At 36.7% G+C, this 14,576-nt stretch overlaps 1 protein-coding gene across 12 annotated transcripts in view; it reads right to left on the bottom strand.

The window, feature by feature from the left end:
* LOC139461165 (CUGBP Elav-like family member 3-A) overlaps nucleotides 1–14,576 on the bottom strand; it is a 257,487-nt gene that overhangs the window by 106,043 nt on the left and 136,868 nt on the right. For all 12 annotated transcript variants that reach the window (XM_071242732.1, XM_071242741.1, XM_071242734.1 and 9 more), the window contains exon 3: nucleotides 5,370–5,418. In XM_071242732.1, coding sequence (XP_071098833.1) covers nucleotides 5,370–5,418 — 49 coding nt within the window. The remainder of the gene's footprint in view (nucleotides 1–5,369; nucleotides 5,419–14,576) is intronic.

Genomic DNA, 14,576 nt, shown 5'->3' with positions numbered 1-14,576 from the left:
CATTAGTCCACCACCCATACTTACTCCACAAACCTATCAGTCCACCACCCCTACTTACTCCACAAACCCATCAGTCCACCACCCCTACTTACTCCACAAACCCATCAGTCCACCACCCCTACTTGCTCAACAAACCCATCAGTCCACCTCTACTTACTCCACAAACCAATCAGTCCACCCCTACTCACTCCACAAACTTTGTAATTCTATTATTATAAATAAGCATCTAACACGAACAGCTTGTGACACTGATTTAGTTTTACTAGTTTCCAATAACTGTCATTAACTTTTGATATTTAAGTATTTGGGGGATTGAAAATCAGTTCCCGATATGCATTAGTTATCCAGTGTTTGTAAAACATGTGATTTTTATATCATATGTGAACCTACAGTGGGAAATCTTAACAGTTTCTTCACAATATCCGTGTTTGTTTCAAACATGTTTGACAGAACATATTCTATACAAATATCTTCAGCTGGAGAAATCATATACTACTCAAAAGTAGTTAAAGAACACTTGAATCTTCATTATTAATAGACTGCCTCCGTGGTCTAGCGGTAGAGCATTCGCCCAGAGAGCGGAAGTTCTGTGGTTGATCCCCAACCGCATCTTACCAAATAACGTTAAAAGATCATACTTGTTGTTACCCTGTCTTGCGCTCGGCAATTAAAGGCCAGACAAAGACTGTCGGCTCGGAGTCTGTATACTGTGTCAGAGTGGGGTATTTATGTTAAACTGCGGCATGGTATCTCAGTGGGCTAGCACTATAAAATCGGCATCAGTCCGGACTAGTACAAGCAGCCACACACACACGTACGTGCATGCACATCGCTATATAAGTGCAATAATCTTAGACACGACGTTAAACTACATTTCACCTCATCACCACCTCATAATAACTATAGTTAATATGTCATGTCATAAATATGCGTGAGTATGGTTTTACGCCTCTTTTCGCAATATCCCTGCAATATCCCCATAATATGAACAAATTCGGTGTTGTTCAACTTCTTTTGAGTAGTATATAATAAAATCAATACAAAACAAATGAGCCCATCTCCGTGACAAATCTCCATCTGGAGAAGGTCGAATGTACTTTATGTGCTCTGTAAGGAAACAAGAACCCGCTCCTTGAGCCCATTTGTTCCCTGCGATGTTATTTCCAAAATATTTCCATGTCCTAATTTTTAAGCACATTGTTCCTGAGAGTTACAGCCCTGAGGCCAGAGCCCTGCGACAAAGCATTTCTGCGGTGTCATTAAAACCACTACCAAAATCAATACAAGAAAATTCTGTGGGACTTTGGAAATGCCCATCCTAATTCCAACACAGATTACATTTCGGAAGAATCCATACCGAAGGGGTGGCATTGGCAGAATTTGGACGTCCTTAAAACCCAGTTCTTCATTTTCTGTTACAGGCGAGTCCATTTTTATTGGGGACAGAGTGGTTACATTTGACTTACAAATGAAAATGGACTGTTCTAGTATTGATTTGGACAATGTGTGTCATCCTTTTCCGAAATCAGATTTTCGATTAGAATTCCGAAAGACAGGCATAATATGTCATTGTTGATCAATGTCGTGCGGGAATTACTCCAGAGGAAAGAATTTTTAAAACAAAGAAAGGAAAAAAATAACAGAATTCGCAGTAATTGCTCTGTCCAGCCAAATAGAACTTTTTGCCAATTACGTTTTCATTACAAAGAAACACTCGATGAATAATTGGAGTTGGGAAAAAATAATAAGGCTATTTTCAAAAATATTGGTTCATTGAGAATTTATTGCAGGAGTTTTCTTTGGTGCAGTTTTGTAAAGAAATTGACAGATGATCATTTGAATTTTTGGTTTGTGTTGAAAGTGGACCATCAGCGTAAGTTTGAGATCAATTTCCTCTCTGGATCTTGACAACTCAGTTCAATGACAATGAAACAATTTATAATGTTGGACACTATGAAAGTCTTAGAATGGCTAGACACGATGTCATTAGTGATCATCTGATTGATTATTTAAAAGAAATTGAACTTTAATAATTTAATATGCATAATATGATTCTATAACATCTGAAACCCTTTGAAAAGCCTTGTTTTCAAAACTCTGATCTTGAATACTGATTGCTTTTCATCTGTAACTTGAAAATCACTTACTGCTTGTTTGTAACCGACTGTCTTGTATTTGAACAATGCTTATTCTTAAAATGTATCTGAAGCCAGATCGGAATTAACCTGCATGTGAATACTGTCTGTTTTTAACCTGCATGTGAACATCTATTGTTTTTAACTTGACATGTTAGAATCCTGTCTTCTGATTGGTCCACCAGAGGTATCAAATCTATGTTAGACCATGAGTTTTCTGCCTACCACATTATTGTTAAAGAAAATATTTATTCAGAAGCACTTCTTTTGCAAACCTGCCATTTTGGCAATTTTAAACACGGATCTTACTTCCTAAACGTTGCTGAATAATGTCTTATGGTTCCTATGGTAGTAGCAGCATGTGTGGAATTATATTTCCGGCAGAAATATTGACAAACTAGCGAGTATATTGTATACAGTAACATCAACACTGCTAGACTTTTGGCGCTACTCTATCAAATACTTTGACATCATGTCTATCGTATCACAGTGCAAGGCCTTGCCATCTGTAGAACTGTAAGACGTCATTATAGCGATTAATAATTTAGAACAAAACATTACAAAGGTCAGCTTATTTTCTGTCACCGATGCCTGAATTCGCCTTTAAATCTACTGAAAATATAATGCTCAACCATTGACACATCACTAATCATTTCACAGTATCTAAAGAGTTCACCTTAGTTTTGTCATTGTGCCATAGAGAATGGAGATAAACCAACTGCGTTTCCAATTAAAAGGTTTCAAACTTCGATTTGATACCTGTAAATGTTTCATGTTCGAAACCTCACACTATCCCCGTAACATCTATCTCAACACCCTGCTAACTCCATCTCAACACCTTAATTACTCATCTCAGCACCCGGATTACTTCATCTCAAGACACTGATTACTCCATCTCAACATCCTGATTACTCATCTTAACACCCTGATTACTCATCTTAACACCCTGATAACTCATCTCAACACCCTGATTACTCATCTTAACACCCTGATAACTCATCTCAAGAACCTGATAACTCATCTCAACATCCTGATTTCTCATCTCAACACCCTGATAAATCCCATCTCAACATCCTGATAACTCATCTCAACATCCTGATTTCTCATCTCAACACCCTGATAAATCCCATCTCAACACCCTGATAAATCCCATCTCAACACCCTGATAAATCCCATCTCAACATCCTGATAACTCATCTCAACATCCTGATTACTCATCTCAACACCCTGCTTACTCCATCTCAACACCCTGATTTCTCATCTCAACACCCTGATTACTCCATCTCAACACCCTGATTACTCATCTCAACACCCTGCTTACTCCATCTCAACACCCTGATTTCTCATCTCAACACCCTGATTTCTCATCTCAACACCCTGATTACTCATCTCAACACCCTGATTACTCCATCTCAACACCCTGATTTCTCATCTCAACACCCTGATTTCTCATCTCAACACCCTGATTACTCATCTCAACACCCTGCTTACTCCATCTCAACACCCTGATTACTCATCTCAACACCCTGCTTACTCCATCTCAACACCCTGCTTACTCCATCTCAACACCCTGATTACTCATCTCAACACCCTGATTACTCATCTCAACACCCTGCTTACTCCATCTCAACACCCTGATTACTCATCTCAACACCCTGCTTACTCCATCTCAACACACTGATTACTCCATCTCAACACCCTGATAACTCATCTCAACATCCTGATAACTCATCTCAACACCCTGATAACTCATCTCAACACACTGATTACTCATCTCAATACACTGATTACTCATCTCAACACACTGATTACTCCATCTCATCATCCTGATTACTCATCTCAACAACCTGATAACTCATCTCAACACCCTGCTTACTCCATCTCAACACCCTGATTTCTCATCTCAACACCCTGATTTCTCATCTCAACACCCTGATTACTCATCTCAACACCCTGCTTACTCCATCTCAACACACTGATTACTCATCTCAACATCCTGATAACTCATCTCAACACACTGATTACTCATCTCAACATCTTGATAACTCATCTCAACACACTGATTACTCCATCTCAACATCCTGATTACTCATCTCAACATCCTGATTACTCATCTCAACACCCTGATTACTCATCTCAACATCCTGATTACTTCATCTCAACACCCTGATTACTCCATCTCAACACCCTGATTACTCATCTCAACACACTGATAACTCCATCTCAACATCCTGATTACTCATCTCAACATCCTGATTACTCATCTCAACACCCTGATTACTCATCTCAACACCCTGATTACTCATCTCAACACCCTGATTACTCATCTCAACATCCTGATTACTCATCTCAACACCCTGATTACTCATCTCAACATCCTGATTACTCATCTCAACACCCTGATTACTCATCTCAACACCCTGATAACTCATCTCAACACCCTGATAACTCATCTCAACACCCTGATTACTTCATCTCAACACCCTGATTACTCCATCTCAACACCCTGATTACTCATCTCAACACCCTGATAACTCATCTCAACACCCTGATTACTTCATCTCAACACCCTGATTACTCATCTCAACACCCTGATAACTCATCTCAACAACCTGATTACTCATCTCAACACCCTGATTACTCATCTCAACACCCTGATAACTCATCTCAACAACCTGATTACTCATCTCAACACCCTGATAAATCCCATCTTAACATCCTGATTACTCATCTCAACACCCTGATTACTCATCTCAACATCCTGATTACTCATCTCAACACCCTGATTACTCATCTCAACACCCTGATTACTCATCTCAACACCCTGATTATTCATCTCAACACCCTGATTACTCCATCTCGATACAACAACTTACAGCACAGCTTTCTTGTGAATGTCATCTCAATGTTTATGTAAGCTGTATTAAAGAGGTTTTCAACTCAATATGAAATTATTTCTCCACAAAATCAAAAAATAATTCAATTCAAAGAACACATGGCTATTATTTAACATTTCTTATGAAGAAAATACTTCGCTTTGAATAAATACATAATTTGTTTTGCGAACACTGTCAGTTGTTGACGTGAAACTACATAGTAACTCCCAAACTGTACAGAACCCTTTATACACAACACTGAGAGGTGTACAGCTGTTTACAGACCAGCTGCCAATCAGCTGCCAATCAGCTGGCAATCAGCTGCCAATCAGCTGGAAACATAGGCCTCAATACATACCTGCTCGACTCTCACTGTCTGCTGGTTTAACTTGTATTGGCCTGTTCATCTGAAAATAAACGACAAAAACTTATAACACCAACAACGTAAATACTTTATTTAAATATTTCTTTTCACGAACACCTGGTGTCATCACTATCTCATAGTGAGTGTGTATGGTTACGCTGCTTTTAGCAATATTCCAGCAATATCACAGCGGGGACACCAGAAATGGCCTTCACATATTGTACCCATGTCGGGAATTGAACCCAGGTCTTCGGCGTGACAAGCGAACGCTTTAACCACTAGGCTACCCGACTGCACCCTATCTGAAAGTGATTCATAAACACAAGCTATGATGTAGTCGGAATCAAACAATCAAACAATTTTGGCAGGGAATTCTTGTGAAATAATCTTTTGTCGCTTTTATTTTGAGTTCCAAAATTCTTATTTATTGACTGCAATGGAATTTAAGTGCAGGCTTCAATTTATATATTGAATGACAGACTTCTGTTAAAAAATTTCTTTGTAGATAGCAAAATATTAGAATAAAAAATGTGTTTCTGATTATTGTTTCTGCTTGTCCTATACTCCCCAGAGAGCTGAGAATGACAACTGAGAACACACTGGTCAATTGAGCATACAAGTATTTGGAAAGTAGCCATTATAAATATTCTCATGATAAGTATTCATTATTCTTCGAAATGTTGTGTGAATATTTGTGGAGTCGGAGTCTCAAGAGACAAATCTCTGGATCTGCGAGTCCAAGAATCTCCTATAAATGAATTATACATGTGAATATGAATTTCCACATTGTATAAATTTGGTTTATTAGTTTTGATTGACACACTGATTAATCACAAACTATTTCTACCCGTGAGACTTATCTAAGTGAAAAATGCATAATTAAAATTCTCTTCCCACATTTAATTAAAATAAGAAAAGTGGATGTTTGATGAAACAAATTCAAAATGGTCTTAGGAATCCATTGTGTCTGAGGGGCCAATTTTTTTTAAGAGAGGGTTGAAAGAAACACTGCCCCCACACACACACCCTCCCCTACCACCACCACACAACGACTCTACTTTCTTTATTTCATTGAAATGTGATTCAGCTAACCATATTACAAACAAGTGATTTTTTTTGTTCAAACACACCAAAGAAAATAAAAGGGCAGACACCTTGATTTGAAGTTACCAGCATTGTACAAGTTCCGTCTTCTAATTACAGAACATCAATACAAATGATGTTCATTCACAAACAAACAAAAAAATTCAACTTCATAAATGACATTTTAATATCAGGAAATAACTATCCCACTATACGTTCTTTAGGACTGACCACTTTATTTTGGGGGCATGGATTATCCAGCCCTTACACTCTCCCCACCCTCAAAAAAATGTCTCCCCCGAAAATGAAAGTCAGTCCCTTTGATGAAAATGTCAGCGCCACAACAAACAATCTTGACATCTTGCTCAAGTATAAAGGGACTTTGTGTCCATTTCCATGGCAACCAACGCTATAAACATAGCCATTGGACAGGGATATCTATTTTCATAGATGTTGAGTAATGTTGTCAAATAATTAGATAGACAGGGAAATAATCAGATAAAAGCCCCGCACAGTTGTATAGTTATCTCGGCATCTCGGCATCTCGGCACCCAAACACTTGCATCCTAGATTCCACTTACAATGACACTTGACAAGATGCTGGCGCAGCATTCTCCAAATAAACATACCTTGCTTCCATTTCATCGATAACACTGATTATTACCAAATTTATAACTAACATTCCATGAGTCTTAAATCAAGAAAATATACAAAATTATTTGTTTAGTGCGATAAAAGGGCACAATGTAAACAATGCTTCATGTCGGGTTGAATATTCATTGTAAATATCAAAACATATTTAATCTAGATTGTGTATGTGAGTTGAATTCCATGTGAAATAATAAGTTTTTCTAAACGTGGTATTTTATAATAAGCTTCTTATGTAATGAATTATGAATTAACAAAACAAGTTTTCCCAATAAGAAGATACCGGGGTAGAATAGGTCTCCAGCAACCCATGCTTGCCGTAAAAGGTGACTGTGCTTGTCGTAAAAGGCGACCAATGGGATCGGGTGGTCATGCTCGCTGACTTGGTTGATGCATGTCATCAATCCCAATTGCGTGGATTGATGCTCATGATATCAATCACTGGATTGTCTGGTCCAGACTCTATTATTTACAGACCGCCGTCATATAGCTGGAATATTGCTGAGTGCGGCATTAAACAACAAACCAACCAACCAACCAACCCAATAAGAAAATGTTCCATGGTTTGATAAAATCATTCAAGCCAAAGATTCAGAAATGAAACCAAAATATATCAGTGAACATATAAGAGATAAAAGAACAAAAAAATATTTTTTGCATTTTCGATTACTAAATGTTTTCTTCCTCCAAAAAATGAAATACTCAGAAAAGCCTTGTTCACAAAACGCAATGATAAAGTACATAAAAAACCTCAATGTATTAAGAAATGTTTGATCACTGATTGCACAAACCACAATATCTTTGACTCCAAAATATTTTAAATATTCACAATAATCATCTTCAAACTATGGAAGCCCGTTAGGGCCATTTGTATTTTTGTTTTTTTCTTGAAATGTATAGATACTAACTTGAAATTTCAAGATGTTATGTTGAAATTTCAGAATACTAACTTGAAATTTCATGATAAAAAGTTAAAATTTCAAGTTAATATCTTTAAATTTCAAGATCATTATCTTGAAGTTTAAAAAAAAATGGCCCTGAAATGCTTCCGTATCAAACATGAAGCAAGCTGACAAGAACTGTTGTGTTCCGCCATTGTTGTATCATACTACCAGCATATTCAGGATTTCCATACAAATTGGATTTTGATAATAATAATATAAATGAATCATAACGATTTAAGATGAGGATGATATTACACCTTAGATACAATACATGATGATAGAAGCTGGAAATATGGCAATAAACAAACATTCTCGTTATGCTCCCGATACTCTTACAACAATAGATGCAGGCGATGCTCCCGAAAAATCAATACCTGACAATAATGAGCACAGGTGAAGCTAGGAATCTCAGGTAAATCTGTCTTCATCGTTAATAGCAGCCATCAGCTGATGACTAATCGAAATTAACGAGCACTGAAATAGACGCTGTGATATTGACATGTTGCTCGGAGTTTGGTTGTGTCATTGATAGAAGAAACTGGTTTTCCATCTCTGAGTTGATGATGGTGAAGTGAAGAAAAACTGTTACCGTATTCAATGTAATAAGCACTCCGCTCTAATAAGCACCCACAGCAATATTTGCTAATATATTGGCTAGTGAACAATCCCAATTAGCACCCCTTCCGATTGATCAATGTACACAAGACTTATTTATTTGTGTATAATACGTGTGTTATATGCACCCTTAATTATGAGTAATTAAATTCTGGAAAAATATATCTGTCGTACATAAACATACAGCCTGTCAGCAAAAACCACGAAATTTACGATCTTTCAACTCAATTTTCACCAAAATAATATTCTAATAAGAGCCACCCATTTCTAATTTTGAGAGGGCGCTTATTATGTTGAATATGGTAACTGTAATTGGGGGTCCGTATTGACAAGAAAATTGTAATGTAATATATTGGTTACAGGTATATGCATTGCAATATGTATTGTGATATATTTGGCGCTGAAGTGTTTGACAGTAATTAACACTGATTGTACATGCAGATCCCATTTTCTACATATCGAAGTATGGTCAGTTTCCACCATAGAGGATAGATAGAGGATAGAGGGAGATATTGTGAGAGAAAAATCACTTCTGTGTGTCTGCTGTTTTTAACAACCAATTATGATTTTGTTGGTTCGTTTGTTGTTTAACGCCGCACTCAGCAATATTACAGCTATATGACGGCAGTCTGTAAATAATCCAATCTGGACCAGACAATCCAGTGATAAATATCATGAGCATTGATCCACGCAATTGGGATCGATGACATGCATAAACCAAGTCAGCGAGCCTGACCCCCGGATCCCGTTAGTCACCTCTTACAACAAACAGAGGTTGCTGAAGACAGAATCTAACCCGGATCTTTACGGAATTCGGGGGGCAAGAGCAAAACCAACTGTATAACAGACACATGCACCAAAAAACATACGAAAAGGTAATGAGTGGCTATCCTTTCTGTCAGAGGGAAGGAATCACTCAAAGGCATGTGTACCCTGCCAAGAACATGGACTACAAAAATAAATACTTAAATTTAGAATTGCTGAAAACATGTAAAAAACAAATTTCTCAAGTACAATTTGATTTAAACCAGACTCGAAAAGGATTTCTGTGAAAACAAATGATTGTCTTAAGTATGAAAAAGACTATTATTTCAACTGTTGAGTTCATATGTTAGCGTGTTTCCCATAACCAATTACCAGTACTTTCATTGGTGATACCAACAGACAAATCTCCTCGATTGAGAAACCCACTAAATAATCATGTCCAAGTCAATGTTCAAAATATTTGAGGGACATATTTAATATCTTCGAGGATTCTATGACTTTCGAGATCAGGTAAAAGAAGAATATGTTTGGCATGTTTGGAGTTGATTTTGTCATTTTTTTAGACATTCCAAACAAAACAACTAACAAATTATTTACCAGCTTGTATGGTTTTATAAGTTAGTTGAAAACTACACAAAACAAAAATGATCTTACTCAACAAACAGAATTCTTTGCGAGACCTCTAAAGTAATATGGACACCTGCCCTCGACGTCTTACTTCTCCACATGGATTCGAGAAGAAGAATTACATGTCCTTCTCAAATTCTACAGGTTTCCCCAAACAAAAAACATCATGAATGATGTTCACTGAATGCACTTTTAATTTCCGTCTCTTATGTCAAGCAGGATTGAGAAAAAGGAACTTCTAGTGTCTCCTTTCTGTTGCCATGGCAACCTGAAAGAATAACCAGGGAACTTGAAAACCATCGTCTTAGAAGTGGACCTTTTCACCACCGCCTCAATATTCTTAGCATTGAAAGCTAGTTGTGAAGTAACTAGTACTTAGAAGAGGAGCCTCTTAAAACATTTTAATGAACACCAGTTGTGAGGCAGATACAACCTCTTCCGCCATATTGTATTTGTAAAGTTTTCAGACAGTTCCACTCTTATGATGGCTATCTTGATCAAATAAAAATAAGACTCTCACATGTGGCACCAAGTTTGAAAGAGAATAAAATTTTATAATGGATTTTACACATGCAATGCATTTAAAGTTGTTTTAAATGTTTCACATTCTTCGTCGACAAGGGGCATATGTTTCAAGCTTAAACGTTTTTCAAAGAGTACTGGATTCATCAATGTCCCAACTGTCTGTGTGATGTACAGAACTCTTTCGTGTGTTGGAAACTCCAATGATTTCAAATAAGAACAACATTTTGTGGGTTGAAGGTTTTTGGTTTTATTTTGGAAGGGGAATATTAGAAAACTTCAAAGTTTCAAAAGACCGACTGATGCCACCAACTGCAGGTTTTCACAATTAGACTTGGAAAGGAAACATTTTACTTTAATGGCAACGCTAGAAATCCTCATTGCAACCTTAACAGCTGTTGTTGTTTTTGAGGCAGTTGGTATTGTTGCTGTTGATGTTGCTGTTTTCCGTAGAAGGATACTCTAGGAACTGGTGATATATTCAAACATTTGGAAATTGGCTTTGAATATTTATTGGATTGTCATGTCAATAAGATTTTCCAGTTTGTCTTCTTCTTACATATCTAAATGAAACCAATTAAATAACTGCTCACATCTTGTCATGCTCTGATTAACTTTCTGTATGAGACTGTATACCGTATTGCCTCTAAAATGACATGTACAGTAGTTGTTAGGGATACTAATTTACGAAAACAGGTTTCCGTTGGCATTAAGTCAAGAGGTTGGATAAAGGCAAAAAACTGCAATATCAAAAGTTATGACAGTTGATTTGACGATATGTATGAAATGAATTCTCAAAATAAATTTTCAAACACAGATAAATACAAATGACAAGGACCCGTGAAGATTTGGGGTAGAACAGGTCTTCAGCAACCCATGCTTGCCTCCCCCATGAAGATCCGGGGTAGAATAGGTCTTCAGCAACCTATTCTTGTCGTAAGAGGCAACCAGACTTGATTATTTACAGACCACCGCCATAGAGCTGGAATATTGCTGAGTGTGGCGTTAAACAAACAAACAAAAAAACAAATGGCCAGATCTGTTCATTCATTTGCCTTTTTAAAATATAGGGTAGACTCACATGGAAAACAAAAAAATAACTATTAGTGAAGAAAGGAGAAAAAACATATATCACCCTGGCCTAACTTGAAAACACCAAATAAAAACCAATCTAAATTGGATGATGATGACAACAACAACGACGACGATGTAAATGATGTGATGTTGATGTCGGAAGTAAATAATGATGTGATTGTGGTGATGATGATGATGACAACTGTCTTTACTATATAATGAAACACCAAATAAATTACAATCTAAATTGGATGATGATGATGATGATGATGATGATGATGATGATGATGATGATATAAATGATGTGATGGTGATGATGATGTTGATGTTGAAGTAAATATTAATGTGATGGTTGTCATGACGATGATGACGACGGGCTTTACAATGTAATGAAACACAAATGTTGATACTTTATTAGATTTGGCAAGCACTCAAAATGTTTGAAAACGTAACATTTCAAGTTCACACGCACCAAAAGAAACTATCGCCAAAACAAGCACAAATTATTTCAATATCGGAGACAAATAATATTATCAGCAATAAACTACACTCAACTCCGAAAAAACACCGATGTTGAGAACAAAACAGTTCCGTCATTGGATGAAGATCAATCAGACATTCCACCGACTACCCTCATCTGAAGCTATCGTGAAGAGAGCCAAATGATGAAGACGGGATTTAATACAAAAATATCTTTTTCGAGGTGATAGAACTGGGTCAACCACGGTGAAAAAGCTTCATTCCTTTTAACACTGTTCACAGCACCCACTGAAATGTTTCATGTTTTGGAAATCAACTCCACGATGCTCCATCATAACGCGAATAAAGATGTTGAGTGGCAAAGTTTGATGAAAATATTTCAAGAATGCAGCAAGTGAAATGATTTGGATTTTTCTAGAAAGAATGACATCAATATCGACTTTATCGTGATGGGAATGTGGTAAAGCTACTCTAAAAATAGATATTATTGTCATGATATTTCCTGATATATGCTTCTTCTCTTATCATTTTTAAATATCTATACAAATAACACATTGAAATCTGAAAACAATTTTATTTTTTTAAAACACAGCCATGTAGAAGGGGTTGCGTATTAGACACAAAATAATGAGTTTTTATGTTTTTTTCCCCCATGGAAAGATATTACTGTGAGCACGTAACACTGGAAATACCATATGTCAACAAATTCATACTGAAGTACGCTGAATCATCATGTAATTACACTGTCTGGCTATAAAAAGTGTCTTTGTATATCTGGACTTATGTTTGTAACTTATTTCATTCATTTTATTCAAAATTCCTTTTAATAATGTGTTAATTACTTTTGGCGAAATCATGTGTGAAGCGATCTTCCGACTGCACAACTCACCGTTATTAACAGCAACCACGGTCAGATTACCGCTATTGACGCCTTGAAACAAACTTTAGTTGACAGAGAATGGATACATATATCATAAATGCCATACTTTGACTCGTTAAAAGTCATATTTGTTATAGTTTGATGGATATTTATTTCGTTTAGAAGTGAGGTTGTATTTTGTAGTACTGCTTACTACAAATGCATGTCTGTATGTTTACACTAGTGATCTCCAGATTCAGTTTTCAAAAGTATTTCAGAGCTCCAGATAAGCTGCGTATCTGCGTAAAATACGCATCAGAAATGCAGAAATACGCAGTAAAATAAAATCAGAGCGTATCAAATACGCAATGAACATTACAGATACGCTACAAAAATAAAACTTATGCGTATTATTAAAATATTGTGAAGTAACCCTGCGTATTCGATTCGCAAATCAGCAACTTATTTTGAAATTATAAACGGGCATTCCGTCAACCTTGCCCAACTCCACGATGACAGTTACATCATGATCATTTGCTATCACACTTTCTTTTGGAAGTATCGTGGTATTTTTGAGTACTACAAAGCTCTCGGACCCACACGACACCAGTTTGCAGGGACTAGATGAATAGTGTTTTTAAATATTTTACTTAAATACCCACATGTGTAAAAACTAGTGGGTAACAGAAATTTGAATACCCAGATAGAATTACTGATACCCGAGGATTTTAAAATGCATGGGTAAAATACCCACAACACCAAAAGCTTATCTGGAGCTCTGTATTGTCAAACATATCAAAATATCTAATATCAGCAGGGGCAGAGGATTTACTTGGAACCTATAACAAGAACAATTATTTAATGTTTATAATATTTTTAAAGATGTCTGACAATCTTTGTTTTAAAAGATATGCATTTGTGATGCTGTCTAAGGACTGAATATATTTTTCACATTTTTCAAGTCATATTGTTAATCATCGTAAATCTCTCCTCCCCCTATACAATACTTCACACGACCGAACTTATATTTCATTGTCAATCACATCCTCTACAGGATCACCTGACCCGTTAAACACATTTTCACGAGCGTAATATACAGCTCTGTTTCTGGGGAACCTTCGGCAACAGTTCCATCAGTATTCAATCACAGAATCTTTCCAGCTCTTCAAAGACACTGATTCAACTTACGAGTCCATTTATTGGTTTTCAATGTCAGCCTGCTAATACCTCTATTCACGACAGACGCTTTTTCATCCAATTTGATTCGCGGAAGGAAAGGATATATCATTAGTAAGCAGGATGCTGGTCATCTCGGCACATTATAACACTGACATTTTTTCTCTGATTGGATTTTTTTATGCCACCCTAACTCTTTTAACTTTAATCATATAGGTACCGCTGCCACTCTCGATACTTTCCGGCCAGACAGGCTTTACATAGGGTTAACAGTTGTACTCTTTTATCTGTTGTGTCCCAACATAAAGAGGTGTCTCTTAGGCACAATGGTTTTTCCACTGTAACAGACACTGGTTCCCGCTATTTCTTTCAGCAATCAGGAATTGATTAAGAGATCTTGATGTATGG

The sequence above is a fragment of the Haliotis cracherodii genome, unplaced genomic scaffold (assembly GCF_022045235.1).
Source record: "Haliotis cracherodii isolate W230 unplaced genomic scaffold, xgHalCrac1.p SCAF_14, whole genome shotgun sequence".
Classification (NCBI taxonomy): Eukaryota; Metazoa; Mollusca; class Gastropoda; order Lepetellida; family Haliotidae; genus Haliotis; species Haliotis cracherodii.
This window is presented reverse-complemented; position numbering and strand designations above follow the sequence as displayed.